This window comes from Thamnophis sirtalis, unplaced genomic scaffold, assembly GCF_051295495.1.
Source record: "Thamnophis sirtalis isolate CommonGarterSnake01/CBP01778 unplaced genomic scaffold, rThaSir2_p1.2 scaffold_2, whole genome shotgun sequence".
NCBI lineage: Eukaryota > Metazoa > Chordata > Lepidosauria > Squamata > Natricidae > Thamnophis > Thamnophis sirtalis.
In genome coordinates, this window is record NW_028261382.1 from 48,527,942 (window position 1) to 48,545,561 (window position 17,620).

Here is a 17,620-nt window from a genome sequence, read left to right on the forward strand (position 1 = left end):
AGAGGTTGGTTTCTTCGACACTCAACTGGACAGGTCGAAAGAACATCTGCTGGGCACCTCGGTCTCTGGAGAAGCTTCTTTTCAGAATAACCTGGGTGTGGAAGGCTGCCCCAAAGCAAACCGTGACCCACAGGGCTTTCAAACAACCCCTTTCATCCCCTTGGGGCAGTGGTGGGTTCTGGCTCCCGTCGCAACCGGTACACTGCGCATGGGGCTGGGCTCCTCATCGGGCATGCACGTTACGCACACTTGCACACCACCCACCGCCTTGCAAAACCCAGCGGCTCAGCGGAGGTTGCACAGGCGCTGCACGTTGTGTTTGCGTGCGCGATTGGCCTGGTTGCTTCAAAAACGGGCAAGGAATCCGGGCGGGCGGGTGGGCCAAATGAGTATGGTGGCTGTTGCTCATGCTTACTACCGGTAACAGCCATACCGCCGGGAACCCGCCACTACCTTGTGGGTTTAGGACATGCAAAATTGATACTAACCCACCTGTAGGGTCCTTGGGTCCCTTAAAGGTGGCTAAGACGCTGAGCTTGTGGATCAGAAAGGTGGGCAGTTTGGCGGTTCGAATCCCCAGCACCGCGTAATGGAGTGAGCTCCCGTGACGTGTCCCAGCTTCTGCCAACCGAGCAGTTCCAAGGCACGAAAGAATGCGAGTAGAAAAATAGGCACCACCTTTGGTGGGAAGGGAACAGCGCTTCGTGCCTCTTCGGCGTTGAGTCATGCCCGCCACATGACTCCGGAGACGTATTCAGACAGCACTGGCTCTTTGGCTTTGAAACGGAGATGAGCAGCGCCCCCTAGAGTCGGGAACGACGTACGTGGGGAACCTTTACCTTTAGGATCCTTGGTGCTCTCTGAGCTTGGTGGGTTTTCTCGCAGGCGTTTCATTAACAAACTATGCAACATCATCAGTGCTAGGGGTGGTGGTGATAGCACTGATGACGTTACCTATTTACGTCATTACCTCAGCCTCAATCAGATACACATGCCATTTTCTATCACAAGCCCATCTAATCAGCCAAACCCACAATCGTGTTTCCTTTTTTCCCCCCTACCACAAGCACAAAGCCCGAAAGCGGTTTCCAAATAGAAACAAAATTGTATTTTTTCTTCCAGCCGTTGACCAACTTCACATCAGCCTCATGCCAAGGCCAGGTGAGAACCGCTGGCCAGAGGTTTGCTCCGTCAGACTGCTGTCTCTGGCCTAATGCACCCCTGGGGCCCTCCGTTTCCAGCTGTGTCTTAATTTGGCAGCCTTGGAGTTATGCCATGGGTCCCACGCAGTCCTCGGCTGCATCAGCAGAGGGCGTTGTGGTCCACCGGCAGCCTGCAGAGCTGGCAGCAGTGTCGGACAGTGAGGAGGTTGGGGAGGAAGATGGGCCAGTCCTGGAGTCTGGGGAAGGCTCGGACAAGCGGTGTGCGTTGGAGGCAGAGAGGGGGCCAAGGCCATCTGGGAGTTATGTGCGGCCCCCGGAGCCTCCAGAGTCGGACACTAGCAAGGAAGAGGAACAGGGGGAGCCTGTTCCCAGTGCACGCATGCACAGAGCTGCCAGAAGGCAAGAACAGTTAAGACAAAAGGGACGACTTGCAAATAAGGCTCGGAGGTTATTGGCCCCTCCCATAGGACATAAAAAAGGAGCAAACGGACGTGAGCCTTTACAGGAAGTTCGTTGTGGTCGGTTTAAACTCTGAAGCTCCGTTTTGACACACTGCTCTCTGTGGCCTTGCCAAGCTGATTGCCAATTAGGTCTTTGGCAGCGTTTCAAGAGAGATCAAGGTGAGTGTTTATCAGCCTTATCCCGAAAGACTGGCAGACTTCTGTCGGACTCTTTACAAACTACTTGTGACTCATTACAGGCTGTGAATGAACATAATTCACAGCAGTTGAATTAAAAAAGAGGGTTTTGGGGACTAAGCGTGAGCTTTTTACAGTCTCAGGAAGCCTAGGTCAGAACGGGGATCAAACCAAGATCACATGAAGTGTTTAATATCACTTGATAAGGCCTTGTTAGGACCCCTACTGCATCCAGTTTTGGTCACTATGATTGTAAAAATGATGTTGAGACTTTGGAAAGAGAAGAGCAACAAAGACGACTGGACAAATGGACATAACGATTGCTGGAATTGGGTACGTCTAATTTAATGAAAAGGAGGACTAGTGGGGACAAGATAGGAGTCTTCCGGTATTTGAGGGGCCGCCACAAAGAAGAGGGAATCAAGCTGTTCTCCAAAGCACCTGAAGGCAAGATAAGAAACAATCGGTGGAAACTAACCATGCCGGGCTTTTGAAAACAGCCTCTCGGTGACCTCCATGACAGATGAAAAGCAGTTTGGGAAGAGGGAAGAGAGGCAGGTTTAAAGTCTTGCTCAACTGTCAAACCGAGGGGTCAGAATGGGTTTTTTTCGGCTGGACCTGTCCTAGTTTCCAGGAGGCCACCTTGTTGGCCGGAGCCTTCGTTTCCAAGAAAGCAATCGACGGGGTCCGTTGGCATCCGAGCGTTAAGTTGTCCCCTTACAAGGGTGTCTGACGCGGCTTTGGAGGGCAGGAGAAGAAGCTGGGAGAGCCTGGGTTGCTCTCTTAGGACTAGTTAAAAGGCCTAGCACCGGCCCCTTGATGAGGTCTCTCCCCTTTTTTCCCTTTGAAGCCCAGGGGAGGTTGGGGGCGAGAGGCAGAGGAAGCGCTTTGGCTTTTGCTGAAAGCTTTTGCCTTTCTCGGCTCTGCTACTCCAGCCGCCAAAAGGGCTCCGGTGTCCTCAAATCACCCCATCGCCCTCAAGTGCCTTGCCAGGCAATGAAGCCAACAGAAGAGTCCTTTCTTTCTTTCTTTCTTTCTTTCTTTCTTTCTTTCTTTCCTTCTTTGTCTCTCTCTCTTCTTCTCTCTATCTTTATTTCTCCCTCCTTTTCTCTCTCTCATTTTCTTTTTTCTGTCTTTCTCTTCCTTTCTCTCTCTCTCTCTCTTTCTTTCTTTCTTTCTGTATTTCTCTTATTTCTTCCTTTCTCTTTCTCTTTCTTTTCTTTCCATCTTTCTTTTCTTCTTCCTTGCTTTCTCTCTCTCCTTCATTCTTCCTTTCTCTTCTTTCTCTCTCTGTGTCTTTCTTTCTCTTCTTCCTCTTTTTTCTCTTTCTCTTCCTTTCTCTCTTTCTTTTTTCTGTCTTTCTCCGTTTCTCTCTCTTTCTGTCTTTCTCTTATTTCTTCCTTTTTCTTTTCTTTCCATCTTTCTTTTCTTCCTCCTTCCTTCTTTATCTCTCTCCTTCCTTCATTCTTCCTTCCTTCCTTTCTCTTCTTTCTCTCTCTCTGTCTCTTTCTTTCTCTTCTTCCTTCCTTTCTCTTTTCTCTTTCTCTTTCTTCCTTTCTCTCTCTTTCTTTTTTCTGTCTTTCTCCCTTTCTCTCTCTCTTTCTTTCTTTCTCTTATTTCTTCCTTTCTCTTTCTTTTCTTTCCATCTTTCTTTTCTTCTTCCTTTCTTCCTCTCTCTCCCTCCTTCCTTTATTCTTCCCTCCTTCCTTTCTTTCTCCCTCTTGTCTCCCTCTCAGGGTGACTGTTTGCACCTTTCCAATATGTGGTCCCACTTCCCCCCTCCCTCCCAGAAAGAGCCTTTGGAGAAACACACACACACACACAGCTGTGCCTGGACCTCACTCTGGCCTGTCTTAAACCTGCAACCACAAAGGCAGAATTTTGCTGTTGTTTTGCCAGTCTTTGGGGGGGGGGGAAGGGGGAGGAAGAAAGAAGCCGATGGACTTTCAATGCGTTTCTTTCTTGCCTCCTGGGTTTCGGGTTGTGGCTCCTGCGACAACAGGCCCCTTTTCATTCCCTCTGGCCAGCCGGGGAGGGCAGTCTTGGCAGGCGTCCATCATCAAGGCTGGCAAGGAAACCCAGTTGGAAGGAAGGAAGGGAGGAAGGAAGGAAGGAAGGAGGGGACCAACCCAGACAGTCAAGGAACTTGCAGCCATCCGGAAGGCCCCGGGGGCACCAATGAGAGGGAAGCGGTTTTGTTGGGGGGCTGGACGGTTCCCCCCAGTAAGCCCCCTCCTCTCCACAGAAGGTATGGCTTGGTTTTCTTCCACTCTTCCAAGGAGAGCTGGACTTCCTTCCTTCCTTCCTTCCTTCCTTCCTTCCTTCCTTCCTTCTCCTTTTCTTTCATTCAGTCCTTCCTTCCTTACCTCCCTCCCTCCCCCTCCTGTCCTCCTTCCTTCCTTCTCCTTTTTTTCCATTCAGTCTTTCCTTCTTTCCTCTTTCCTTCCTTCCCCTTTTCTTTCATTCAGTCTTTCCTTCCTTCCTCCTTCCTTCTGCTTTTCTTTCATTCACTTTCCTTCCTTCTGCTTTTCTTTCATTCAGTCCTTCCTTCCTCCTTTCTTCCTTCTCCTTTTTTCATTCAGTCCTTCCTCCTCCTTTTCTTTCATTCAGTCTTTCCTTCCTTCCTTCCTCCTTTCTTCCTTCTGCTTTTCTTTCATTCATTCAGTCTTTCCTTCCTTCCTCCTTATGCTTTTCTTTCATTCAGTCCTTCCTTTCTTCCTCCTTCCTTCCTTCTCCTTTTTTCATTCAGTCTTTCCTCCTCCTTTTCTTTCATTCAGTCTTTCCTTCCTTCCTCCTTTCTTCCTTCTGCTTTTCTTTCATTCATTCAGTCTTTCCTTCCTTCCTCCTTATGCTTTTCTTTCATTCAGTCCTTCCTTCCTCCTTCCTTCCTTCTGCTTTTCATTCAGTCCTTCCTTCCTTCTTTCCTTCTCTCTTTTTAAAAAAGAGTTTCTAGCTTTCCAAGTTGCTGTTCAAAGTTTTTCAGGAGATGGAGCGGGGGAGGGGGCAGCGTGCTGTTGGAAGAAATGTCCTTCTGGGTTCGGCTCCAAGTGGGGAAAAAGACACTGGAGACATGGAGGCTGCTTGGAAAGATAGTTTATTGTTGGACAGGGCCACATGGCTTGAGTCCTGAACAGAAAAGGTGATCACATGCTTCAATGTTGGTGGAGAAGAAGAGAAGGAAGGATTGAGATGCCGAGTCCCTGGTTTTATCCCCCTCTGGCCTTTAATCTTGATCTTGTATTCTGATTGGTTGTCAGACTCCCATGGGCCCATGCAGGGGCAACTCTCTAGGCTGCGTTTTGAATCCAGGTTTAGTTGAGCTCTCAGATGCCATGTGGGGAGTTGGGTAAAGGGCCAATATTATCATGCCTTAATCCCATCCCCCTGGAGCTGAAGGGGAGAGGTCTTTATTACGTAAAATGGCTAGCTTGGCTTTCTTAATGGCCCATTGACAAGGTGGGGATGGGCAGGAAGCTACAGGGAGCTATTCTGTCTTTTAATAGCAGTAGCAATAGCAGTAGACTTATATACCGCTTCATAGGGCTTTCAGCCCTCTCTAAGCAGTTTACAGAGAGTCAGCATCTTACCCCCAACAATCTGGGTCCTCATTTTACCCACCTCGGAAGGATGGAAGGCTGAGTCAACCCTGAGTCGGTGAGATTTGAACCGCTGAACTGCTGATCTAGCAGTAGCCTGCAGTGCTGCATTTAACCACTGCGCCACCTTGGCTTTTAAAAGACGTTTCTTCCTTTTCGCATCCATAGAAATATTCTGCCTTTTCAATATTTCCTAGGATATTTCGTTTTTCTGGGAGAGGGCTGGGTGATAACTTCCTACAGTGCTACGTTTCTCACCTTTATCAGATGCCTTCAGGGTTGGAGATCTGGACCTTCCCCGCAGCTTCAATTTTAGGTGTTGCAGCCCAGGGGAAAAAACCCCACAAAACAAAACAGAGGCTGCCTGTTGAAAGCCTCGGAATTTTGCATCGTTTCCTTCCACAAACGCCTTGTGAGTCCACCTCTCAAGTAAACGTTCAGGGTTTCTTTTTAGCATTGTGGGGTAGGGAGGTATTTGAGATCAGCTGGAGGCTCTGGATTGCTCCTGGCTGCTAAATCTTTGAAGTGTTTTTATTAGTTGGAAGTGGTGCCTGGTTCCATCACCTCATTTTGGGTTGTGAATGCAAACTTTTGGTTTTCTTAGAGAAGTGATGTTGAAAGTCGTGATTGTGGTTGTGATTGAAGAATGTCAAGCAATGGGGAGAGAGGGAGGGAGGGAGAGAGAGAAATAAGAAAGAGAGAAAGAGAGGGGGAGAAGTAGAAATAAGAAAGAGGAGAGAGAGAGGGAGAGAGGGGAGAGGGAGAGAGAGAAAGAAGGAAAAATAAGAAAGAGAGATGGAGAGAAGGAGAGGGAGGGAGAGAGAGAAGGAGAATTAAGAAAGAGAAGGAGAGGGAGGGAGAAATAAGAAAGAGAGCGGGGGGAGAGAGAAATAAGAAAGGAGAGAGAGAGAGTGGGAAAGAGAGAGAAATAAGAAAGAGGAGAGAAGTAGAGGGAGGGAGGGAGAGAAGGAGAATTAAGCAAGAGAAAAGGAGAGAGAGGGAGGGAGAAATAAGAAAGAGAGAATGGGAGAGAAATAAGAAAGAGAGGAGAGAAGGAGAGGATGGGAGGGCGAGAGAGAATGAGAATTAAGAAAGAGAGGAGAGAGAGGGAGAAATAAGAAAGGAGAGAGAGTGGGAGAGAGAGAAATAAGAAAGAGGAGAGAAGGAGAGGAAGAGAAGGAGAATTAAGAAAGAGAAGGAGAGGGAGTGAGGAAGAAATAAAGAAGGAGAGAGAGAGTGGGAGAGAGAAATAAAGAGGAGAGAAGGAGAGAAGGAGAAAGAAAGAGGGAGGGAGAAGGAGAAATAAAAAGAGAGGGAGGGAGAGAGAAAGAAGGAGAAATAAGAAAGAGGGAGATGGAGGGAGGGAGATATAAGAAAGAGAGAGACAATATGATTTAACTGCTTTTATTTTAGTCTAAGAGCTGTTTCTCAACCTTGGTGACTTTCAGGTGGGGGGACTTCAATTCCCAGAATTCCCCAATCCCGGCTGAGGAATTCTGGGAGTTGAAGTCCACCCGTCTTAAAATCAACAAGATGGAGAAACCCTGAATTAGAGAAAAGACACCCTGTAGACTTGTGAAAGCACACAATCAGGCTTTGCAAGGTGATTCTTTAATCCTTTTTTTGGTTTTGGATGATTCTCCGATGTGTTGGATTAGCAGTCAGTTCTGGACATATCAAAGAAGCTGTCATTTTTAATTCAGTGGCAGAATTGGCTTCCTGTGGTGGAACCGAACCAGACCACCAATGCTGAACCTATTGTGTCCTGTCCTGGCCAAGGTGGGGATCTTCATCACCAACAACCGAGGACCACCGAGCAGCATCTCCTGAGGACAGATTATTTTGGGGATACGACGTATATATGTCTATATACCTTTAAGAAGAATCCTGCCTCTCATCTCCAGAAATGCTAACCATCAGATTGCCTCAAATCTTCAGAATCCATCAAGTCCCTCGGGTGAGTCACTCAGAATACACAATAACAGAGTTGGAAGGGACCTTGGAGGTCTTCTAGTCCAACCCCTTGGCTCAAGCAGGAGAACCTATACCATTTCAGATAAATGACAGTCCAGTCTCTTCTTAAAAACCTTCAATGATGGAGTACCCACAACTTCTGGAGGGAAGTTGTTCCATCCATCCATCCATCCATCCATCCATCCATCCATCCATCCATCCATCCATCCATGTATCTTATCTATCTCAGAATGATATGGTTGGAAGGGATCTTGGAGGTCTTCTAGTCCCAACCCCCTGCTTGGAGGAGGAGGAGGAGGAGACATCAAAGTAGAAGACTTCCAAGGTCCCTCACAACTTATTATTTTTCAGAGGAGGAGAAGGGCTTTCTACTTTAGCAGGGGGTTGGACTAGAAGACCTCTAAGGTCCCTTCCAACTCTTCCGTTATTCTCTTAAATTTGAAGAGTGTTGAGCCTCAATGGAGACGACCACTCTCAGAATTCCCAGAAACATGGGGATTGCAATCCCAACATTTTTGGGGGATTCCTCACTTTTTATCTTGTAGATTTTCTGGGAAGAAGGTATCATATCGGGGTACCGACACCCCAAAAGTTCTGCGTTGGATTGCGTCCTCAGCTCCTTCCAACTGAACAACGAAACCGTCAACATTTGGACTCACTTCCTTCCAACTTGGTAAGTCTGTGGATTTTGGCCACAGTTATAGCAATACGAATAGCAGTTAGACTTATATACCGCTTCATAGGGCTTTCAGCCCTCTCTAAGCGGTTTACAGAGTCAGCATATCGCCCCCACAATCTGGGTCCTCATTTTACCCACCTCGGAAGGATGGAAGGCTGAGTCAACCCTGAGCCGGTGAGATTTGAACAGCCGAACTGCAGAACTGCAGTCAGCTGAAGTAGCCTGCAGTGCTGCATTTAACCACCTCGGCTCCGGGGGTTGGTTGGTACCTGCTCTTCCTCTCTTCTCCTCTTTCTCTCTTCTGCTCTTCCTCTCTTCCTCTCTCCTCCTCCTCCTCCTCCTCCTCCTCCTCCTCCTCCTCCTCCTCCTCCTTCTTTTTTCTCTTTGTCCAATTGCACCACGGCCCTGCTGGTTGTCTCCCTGGAGGAATTACGGCTAATCCTCAACTTACAACATTCATTTAGTGCAGGGGTGGGTTCCTACCAGCGTTGGCACCAGTTCGCTCTGTGCGTGCTTTGCTCATTGCTCGCGCATGCGCAGTTCACTATTAATTGTTCTGCGCATGCAGAACATGGAGCCTGTTCCCGATGTGCACATGGGCAGAGCTGCCAGACGAAGGGAACAGCCAAGGAACAAGGGTCGACTCAGGAGTAAAGCCACAGGTGGACAGTGAATGGCCCCTCCCAGAGGAAATGAAAGAGGAGGAAAAGGGGAATGGAGTTTGCAGGAGAGCATTAGTTCCATTCATTCGGGTGAAGATCGGCTTCTGATTTCTTGCCAAGTAATTGTTGCTACAGCGTGGAGTTTGCAAGATATCGGCCTGGCAGCTCTCCAACTCCGATAAAGGCCTGTAGTTGTGAAATCTCTTGAAAGACTCTTGGCCGGGACTTTGCTGGAGACGAATTCTCTTTCACCTAAATAAAAGAGGTTTTATCGGGACGAGGAGTCGGCTTCATGATCTTGGGAAGCCTAGGTCAGAAATGTCTGGATACATTTCCAACATTGAGCAGACATGCTTTTAAACGCCTTTGCTAGTGCCACCTATAAAACACATTTTATACCTTCCAGGTATTTCTTATGGCGGTTTGTGATGCTCTCTTATCGCCTGGACCTATGGGCCGACACCTACAGCTGGCCATTCCTGGCCTACATGTCTCTGGTCTGCCTCTATCCCTTCACGTCCAGCTGTGCTCACACCTTCAGCACCATGTCCACTCATGCGCGACACATCTGCTATTTCTTGGACTACAATGCCCTCAGCCTCTATAGTTTGGGTAAGGGAGCTTGTGGTTTGAAGGTTGACCTTCGTCCTGTCTCCTTTCCGAGGGTTGGGTTGCTACCGGTTCGCTGTGGGAATTGGGATGCCGAACCGGTACGGACAGCAGGCTGGCCATGCCCCCAAACCGGTTCCTCGGTCGCCCATGCTGTTGCCAGCATGTTTTTTCTTTAGTCATTTTATAATATTCTGCGCATGCACAGAACAAATTACAGGCAACCACGCATGCGCAAGCAACGTGGGCCGAGTGTGTGTGTGAAGTAAATCGACAGTAATGCCGGCAGCAACCCACCCCTGGGTTGGGACTACAATTCTCCAAATCCTCAGCTGACCAAATGCCGAATTTGCTGGGGCATTCTGGAAGCTGCAGCCGAGTGGTGCGGCGGGCTAGAGGTGGAGCTCTCATCTCACAATCAGGAGTCTGTGAGTTCGATCCTAGATAGAGGCAGATATTTCTCTCTCTGGGCACAATGAGAATATATCTGCCGAACAAGACTCTGCATTAGTGACAGGAAGGGCATCTGGCCAGTAAATACTCAGTTCCATTCAGTTGCCCAGACTCCACCCTGCAAGGGATTATGGGGTCATTAGAAGATGATGATGATTCTAGAAGTTACAACCTCAACGTTTCTTGGAAGGTGCCAGGTTGCGGAAGAGAATGAACCAGAGTTTCTAAATCTTACATGGACTTCAACTCCCAGAATTCCCGAGCTGGCATGCTTTAAGTATGTGGACTTCAGCTCCCAGAATTCCCCAGCCGGCATGGTTTAAGAGGGGTGGACTTCAGCTCCCAGAATTCCCAAGACAGCTATGTTGGCTGGGGAATTCTGGGAGTTGAAGTCCACCCATCTTTAAGGGGCCAAGACTGGGAAACAGAGCGGTGAATGAAATGTGCATTTATATACTCCCTCACTCCATCCTTAACTGCTCTGTTTTTGCATGGCAACCACGAAATGCAGTGCAGTCAGAAGATGGGCTTGAGAACTCTTCCCCACCCCCCACCCCCATGGGACAGGGAGTCAAATGCAAAGTGTTGCGCAATTCTGAGCCTTGCAAAGAGGCTGGATTAGAAGCTCCACCCCTCTAACCATGTCCTTTTGCGTGTTTCAGGGTGTGCATTCACATATGGCGCCTACGCGATGCCGGATCGTTGGGTCAACAGCCTGGGGCACCACTACTTTGTCCCCATGGCTGCCATAAACTCTTTGATCTGCACCAGCCTTTCTTGCTATTCTCGGTAGGTATTGCAGAAGAACAGAGTTGGAAGGGACCTTGGAGGTCTTCTAGTCCAGCCCCCTTTGCTCAAGCAGGAGACCCTACACCATTTCTGACAGGTGGTAGTCCAGTCTCTTCTTAAAAACCTCCAGTGATGGAGCACCCACAACTTCTGGTGGCAAGCAGTTCCACTGGTGAATTGTTCTCACTGTCAGGATATTTCTTCTTCCTCCTTCTCCCCCTCCCCTCTCCTCCTCCTCCTCCTCCTCTTCTTCTTCTCCTCTTCCTTCCCCTCCTCCTGTTCTTCCTGCTCTCACTCCTTCTCCTCCTCTTTTTTCTTCTCCTCCATCCCCTCCTCCTGCCCTCTTTTCTTCTTCTCCTCCTCCTTCCCCTCCTCCTGTTCTTCCTGCTCCTCCTGTTACTTTTCCTCCTCCTCATTTTCTTCTTCTTCTCCTCCTCCTCCTGCTCCTCCTGCTCCTCCTGTTACTTCTCCTCTTCTTCCTTCTTCTCCTCCCCACTCCTCCTCATCCTGCTCCTCTTGCTACTTCTCCTTCTCCTCCTCTTCTTCCTCTTCTTCTCCTCTTCCTTCCCCTCCTCCTGTTCTTCCTGCTCCCACTCCTTCTCCTCCTCTTTTCTTCTTCTCCTCCATCCCCTCCTCCTGCTCTTCCTCCTTCTCCCTCTCCCCTCTTCTTCTTGTCCTCCTCCTTCCCCTCCTCTCCTGCTCTCTTTTCTTCTTCTTCTCCTCCTCCTCCTTCCCCTCCTCCTGTTCTTCCTGCTCCTCCTGTTACTTTTCCTCCTCCTCATTTTCTTCTTCTCCTCCTCCTCCTGCTCCTCCTGTTCTTCCTGCTCCTCCTGTTACTTCTCCTCTTCTTCCTTCTTCTCCTCCCCACTCCTCATCCTGCTCCTCTTGCTACTTCTCCTTCTCCTCTTCTTCCTCTTCTTCTCCTCTTCTTTCCCCTCCTCCTGTTCTTCCTGCTCCTCCTGCTCCTTCTCTTTTCTTCTCCTCCTCCTTCCCCTCCTCCTCCTCTTCCTCCTTCTCCCTCTCCCCTCTTCTTCTTGTCCTCCTCCTTCCCTCCCTCCTTCCTGCTCCTCTTGCTCCTTCTACTCTTTTCTTCTCCTCCTTCCCCTCCTCCTGCTACTTCTTCTTCCTCTTCTCTTCATCCTCCTGCTCTTCTCCCCCCTCCTCTTCCTCCTCCTCCTCCTCCCACTCTAGGTTCCTGGAGCTGGAGTGGCCCCGCTGGAGCAAGGCTGCACGGATGGCTGCTTTCGTCTACCCGTTCTTCTTCGACAACATCCCGCTCTTCTTCAGGGTAAGGGCCCCCCCTCCACACCCACATAAGGAGAGGAGCTTTTCCGCAGGAAGGCAGCCTGCAAGGGGAGCTGACTTTGGCAGAGGGGGAGAGATGCTTCCTTGGGAAGGGCTAGATAAGAGGACGCCCAGCCCTCAGCTGCACGATGGGTGGAGAAAAGGGGTACTCCTGTCATTATAAGGCAGTGGTTCCCAAACTTGGCAACTTTAAGACTTGTGGACTTCAACTCCCAGAATTCTCCAGCCAGCTCTGCCAAGTTTGGGAACCACTGTTATAAGGCTATCGCGGAGATTTGCACAGGCAGTCCTCGACTTACGACCACAACCGAGCCCCCAAATTCTGTGGTTAAGCAAGACCTTTGTTAAATGACTTTTGCCCGCGTTACGACCTGTCTTGCATTTGTTAAGCGAATCCTTGCAGGTGTTTAAGTGAGCAGCGTCGTTTTTAAGTGAATCGGCTTCCCCGTTGACTCTGCTTGTGAGAAGGTCGCAAAAGGGGGAGTCACATGATTTTGGGAGACTGCAACCGTCATAAATATGAACCAGTGTCCAAATTTTATTATAGTATTATAGAATTCTTTATTGACCGAGTGTGATTGGACACACAATGAATTTGTCTTTGGTGCATATAGAGTAGAGTAGAATTCAGAATAGAATAGAATAGAATTCAGAATAGAATAGAATAGAATTCAGAATAGAATAAAATTCAGAATAGAATAGAATTCAGAATAGAATTCAGAATAGAATAGAATAGAATAGAATTCAGAATAGAATAGAATAGAATTCAGAATAGAATAGAATAGAATTCAGAATAGAATTCAGAATAGAATAGAATTCAGAATAGAATTCAGAATAGAATAGAATTCAGAATAGAATAGAATTCAGAATAGAATAGAATTCAGAATAGAATAGAATAGAATTCAGAATAGAATTCAGAATAGAATAGAATAGAATTCAGAATAGAATAGAATTCAGAATAGAATAGAATAGAATTCAGAATAGAATAGAATTCAGAATAGAATAGAATTCAGAATAGAATAGAATAGAATTCAGAATAGAATAGAATAAAATTTAGAATAGAATTAAGAATAGAAATAAGAATAGAGTAGAATTAAGAATAGAATAGAATTTAGAATAGAATAGAATTCAGAATAGAATTCAGAATAGAATAGAATAGAATTCAGAATAGAATAGAATTCAGAATAGAATAGAATTCAGAATAGAATAGAATAGAATTCAGAATAGAATAGAATTCAGAATAGAATAGAATTCAGAATAGAATAGAATTCAGAATAGAATAGAATAGACTCCTTTATTGGACACACATGGAATTTGTCTTTGGTGCATACAGAATAGAATAGAAATAGGGATAGGGATTTGACAGAACAGAACAGAATAGAATAGAAAAGAAAATAATTTTTTGTTGGCCACGTGTGATTGGACAAACAAGGAATTTGTCATTGATAAATACAGAATAGAATAGAATAAGGAATGTCTGAATCGGCTGCCATCTCCACTGGCCACTGGAGGGCCACAAAAGAGTTTTGGCAATTGAGAATAAATTTACATCAATTGAAAGCGACTTAACGCGATTCCCATCTTGTCACAAGCATCCCTGTGCTCGCCTCATCATCCACGGTCTGGGCAGCTGGGGAAGATGGGCCACGTGGTATCCTGATCCCTCTTTCAAGGGCCAACTCAGGGTGGTCTCCTTTCCTTTCAGCTTTTGTTCTGTTTCGGCGAGGATTGTACGTGGAACGACTCCGTGGCCAGCTATTTCTACCACCTTTTCTTTGCTCTGCTTACCGGCTTCCTGTTCGCGTCGCATCTGCCGGAACGCCTGGCCCCTGGTCGCTTCGATTTCATCGGTAAGCGAGGATGTGTGTTTCTAAAGATTATCCAAAGCCAGAAAATGGCTGGGTTTGTGTGGTTACTACCCTATATTATATTAATTATATTATATTAATTATATTATATTATATTATATTATATTATATTGTATTGTATTGTATTGTATTGTATTGTATTGTATTGTATTGTATTGTATTTATTATATTATATTATATTATATTATATTATATTATATTATATTATATTATATTATATTATATTATATTATATTATATTATATTATATTATATTATATTATATTATATTATATTATATTATATTATATTATATTATATTATTATATTATATTATATTATATTATATTATATTATATTATATTATATTATATTATATTATATTATATTATATTATATTATATTATATTATATTATATTATATTATATTATATTATATTATATTATATTATATTATTAATTATATTATTAAATTATATTATATTATATTATATTTATATATATTATTTTTACAAATCAGCTAGTCCTCGACTTACGACCACAATGGATCCCAACATTTCTGTTGCTAAGCGAGACAGTTGTGAAGTGAGTTTGGCCCTACTTGACGACTTTTCTTGCCACAGCTGTGCGGTTGTCAAGTTAGTCACATGGTTGTTAAGTGAAACCTGGCTTCCTCAGAATTTGTTGCCAAGCAACCGAATTTTGACCAAGTGGCCATCAGGATGCTACAACAAAGTGTGAGAAATGGTCACGTCTCTTTTTTTCCAGATCCGTTGTAACTTTGGATGGACGCTAAATGAGCTGTTGTAAGTCGAGGATTACCTGTAACTCAACCATGTCCAACAAACGGGACTAAAACTCACCATCGCCTGGGGTTCGTCCCAGACTCCACAAACCTGGCTTTTAGGCCTAAAATGGGACTAGAACTCGCCATCTCCTGGTTATCGGCCCAAGGGAATTCTGGGAGTTGAAGTCCATAAGCCTTAAAGTTCCAAGGTTGGACTCCCTTGGTATAAGGCCGTGATTCATCTCCACCCCTGCCTTTTATCCCCAGAGCTAGGGTGGGGCTTTGCTAGCAGCGGTGGCTCTTCCATCCCAAGGACCTGCCCATAGATTTCCATTGCTCTCCTCTCCTCTGCCTTGTGGGATCAGGCACTGGACCCAGCTGTTCCTCCTCTTCCTCATCAGCCGCCTCCAGGCCTGCGGGCTGTTAACTCTCCATCTGAGGGCTCTCTCTCTCTCTCCCTCCCTCTCTCCCTCTCCCTCCCTCCCTCTCCCTCTCTCTCTCCCCCTCCCTCCCTCTCTCTCTCCCTCTCCCCCTCCCTCCCCTCCCTCTCCCTCTCTCTCCCTCTCCCTCCCTTCCTCCCTCCAACCTCTCTCTCTCCCCTCTCTCTCCCTCCCTCTCTCCCTCCCTCTCTCTGTCCCTCCTGCCTCTCCCTCTCTCTCTAACTCTCTCTCCCTCCCTCTCTCTCCCTCTCCCTCCCTCCCTCTATCTCTCTCTCCCTCTCCCTCCCTCTCTCTCCCTCTCCATCCCTCCCCCCTCTCCCTCTCTCCCTCCCTCCCTCTCCCTCTCCCTCCCGCTCCCTCCCTCCTTCTCTCTCCCTCCCGCTCCCTCTCTCCCCTCCCTCTCCCTCCCTCTCCCTCCCTATCTCTCTCCCTCCCACTCCCTCCCTCTCTCCCTCTCTCCCCCTCTCCCCCTCCCTCTCCCTCCCTCCCTTCCTCTCTCTCCCTCTGTCTTCCTCCCTCTCTCTCTTCCTCTCCCTCCCTCCCTCTCTCTCTCACTCTCTCTCTCATTCTCTCTCTCCCTCCCCCTCCCCCTCCCTCCCTCCCTCTCCCTCCTTCCCTCTCCCTCCCTCCCTCTCTCACTTTCTCTCTCTCATTCTCTCTCTCTGCCAGCTCCATTCCCTCTTCCCTCTCTGAGCTCTCAGGTTGCCTTGATGCTGACCCTGACTCCCACGCTTCCCCCTCCTCCAATTCGGCTGCTGGAGGGGCCGGTGACGCACATCCCACAACAGGTCCCTTCCAACTCTGCTATTATTTGGGGTCATTTCTCTCTGTATCCTTTTCTCATTCTTCATCCCTGGAGGTTTTGAAGTAGAGACTGGACTGCTCTCTGTCAGAAATGGTGTCGGGTCTCCTGCTTGGGGGGGGGGGAGAGGGTTGGGCTAGATGACCTCCAAGGTCCCTTCCAACTCTATTATTCTGTTATTCTCCCTCCCTTCCCCTCCCCTCCCCTATCTGTAGGCCACAGCCACCAGCTGTTCCACATCTGTGCCGTGGTGGGCACCCATTTCCAGTTGGAAGCCATCCTGGGTGACCTGAACTCTCGGCGGACATGGCTGAGCGCCCACACCCCGCCGGGCATGTTCACCCATACCTTCGCCATTCTGGGTGCCACCATGCTGGGCAACCTTGCCCTGTTTTCTGCTTTTGCCATGGCCCTCTTCCGCTTGCCAGCTTCCATCCGGATTCTGCAGGGCGGCCTCCCCGAGTCGGAGGGCGCCAAGGAGAAGTAGATGCCAGGGAGCACCACAGTGGCTCTTCTGGACCAGCGGGCACTGCCAGCTCACCGGTGATGCCTTCATACCTCAAGATCGCCTGGGCGTGGCGGACAATGGAACCTGGGCCCTTACTCCAATCCTGAGCACCTTAACCACGTGCTTAGCCTGCTGTCTCTCCATGCCAATGTCCTGGGTGCAAGTTTAGGCAGTTCTCCCTGTACGGGGAGCCTCGACTTACAACAGGTTCATTGAGTGACCGTTTGAACCTACGATGGCGCTGTAGAAAAAGGGCTGTTTTTCATACTTGCGACCGTCCCGGCATCCTCCAGGGTGTGACCATTTCTCACACTTCGTTGTAACATCCCGATGGTCACTTTAACTCGGACGCTTGGCCACTGACTCGTATTTATGACGGTCGAAGTGCCCCGCGATGCCCCTTCAACAACCTTCTGACATGTCAATGAGGAAGTTGGATTCACTTAACAACTGTGTTACTAACTGAACGACTGTGAGGATTTGCTTAACAACGGCGGCAAGAAAGATCATGAAACGGGGCAAAACTCCTTTAATACATGTCTCACTTAGCGACCAAAATGTTGGACTGGACACAGGATAAAAACCCAAGTGTTTGGCAGCCAGCTTTTAAGAGGTCAGGTGTTCACCATCTGATTTGCTTAATGACCGCAGAATTCACCTAAGCAGTGATTTGCTTAACAACCATGGGCAAAAAAAGGCATAAATTGAGGCACGATTCACTTAAACAAACCACCTTGCTTGGGAATGGAAATCCTGGTCCCCAATTGTGATTGTAAGTTGAGGACTACCTGTGTAAGACTTAAAACCTCTGCATTTGAAGTCTGTAAGGGACGCAGTGGCTCAGTGGCTAAGATGCTGAACTTGTCGATAAGAAAGGCTGGCGGTTCGAATCCCCAGCGCCGCGTAACGGAGTGAGCTCCCGTTCGTTGTCCCAGCTTCTGCCAGCCTAGCAGTTCGAAAGCAGGTAAAAAATGCAAGTAGAAAAATAGGAACCCCCTTTGGTGGGAAGGGAAGAGCGTTCCGTGTCCCTTCGGGGGCGTTGAGTCATGCCGGCCACATGACCACGGAGACGTCTTCGGACAGCGCTGACTCTTCGGCTTTGAAACGGAGATGAGCATCGCCCCCTAGAGTCGGGAACCTTTAGCTTAAGGCAGTGTTTCTCAACCTTGGCAACTTTAAGTCCTGTGGACTTCAACTCCCAGAATCCCCCAGCCAGCTGAGTTGAAGTCCACAGGACTTAAAGTTGCCAAGGTTAAGAAACACCGGCTTAAGGGAAGCCACCTTGGAAAGAAACGAAAGAGATAGCAGCCAACAGATGCTGGAAGCTGCCCCAACAGATGGACCAAGGATGTAGCAAATACAGCTGGA

At 47.8% G+C, this 17,620-nt stretch overlaps 1 protein-coding gene across 2 annotated transcripts; it reads left to right on the plus strand.

The window, feature by feature from the left end:
• The first annotated feature begins 3,883 nt into the window (after window positions 1–3,883).
• On the plus strand, window positions 3,884–17,381 carry PAQR6 (progestin and adipoQ receptor family member 6). Of its 2 annotated transcripts, none has more exons than XM_087705364.1 (8): window positions 3,884–4,049; window positions 7,101–7,354; window positions 7,917–8,044; window positions 9,119–9,324; window positions 10,437–10,563; window positions 11,755–11,851; window positions 13,574–13,718; window positions 15,960–17,381. In XM_087705364.1, exons 2-8 carry the CDS (start codon window positions 7,304–7,306, stop codon window positions 16,229–16,231), a joined length of 1,026 nt encoding a protein of 341 aa, XP_087561490.1. In that variant the 5' UTR covers window positions 3,884–4,049; window positions 7,101–7,303; the 3' UTR covers window positions 16,232–17,381. The 2 variants fall into 2 exon arrangements, with proteins under 2 accessions (XP_087561490.1, XP_087561491.1); XM_087705365.1 differs by lacking the exon at window positions 3,884–4,049 and adding an exon at window positions 5,625–5,809.
• Window positions 17,382–17,620: the final 239 nt, after the last annotated feature.

Bases quoted from the DNA above. Each gene is read 5' to 3' on its own strand.
- PAQR6 (XM_087705364.1), top strand. From the start codon at position 7,304: ATGCTAACCATCAGATTGCCTCAAATCTTCAGAATCCATCAAGTCCCT. The intron at 10,564-11,754 runs GTAGGTATTGCA...CTCCCACTCTAG, and splicing joins AGCCTTTCTTGCTATTCTCG to GTTCCTGGAGCTGGAGTGGC. The intron at 11,852-13,573 runs GTAAGGGCCCCC...CTTTCCTTTCAG, and splicing joins ACATCCCGCTCTTCTTCAGG to CTTTTGTTCTGTTTCGGCGA.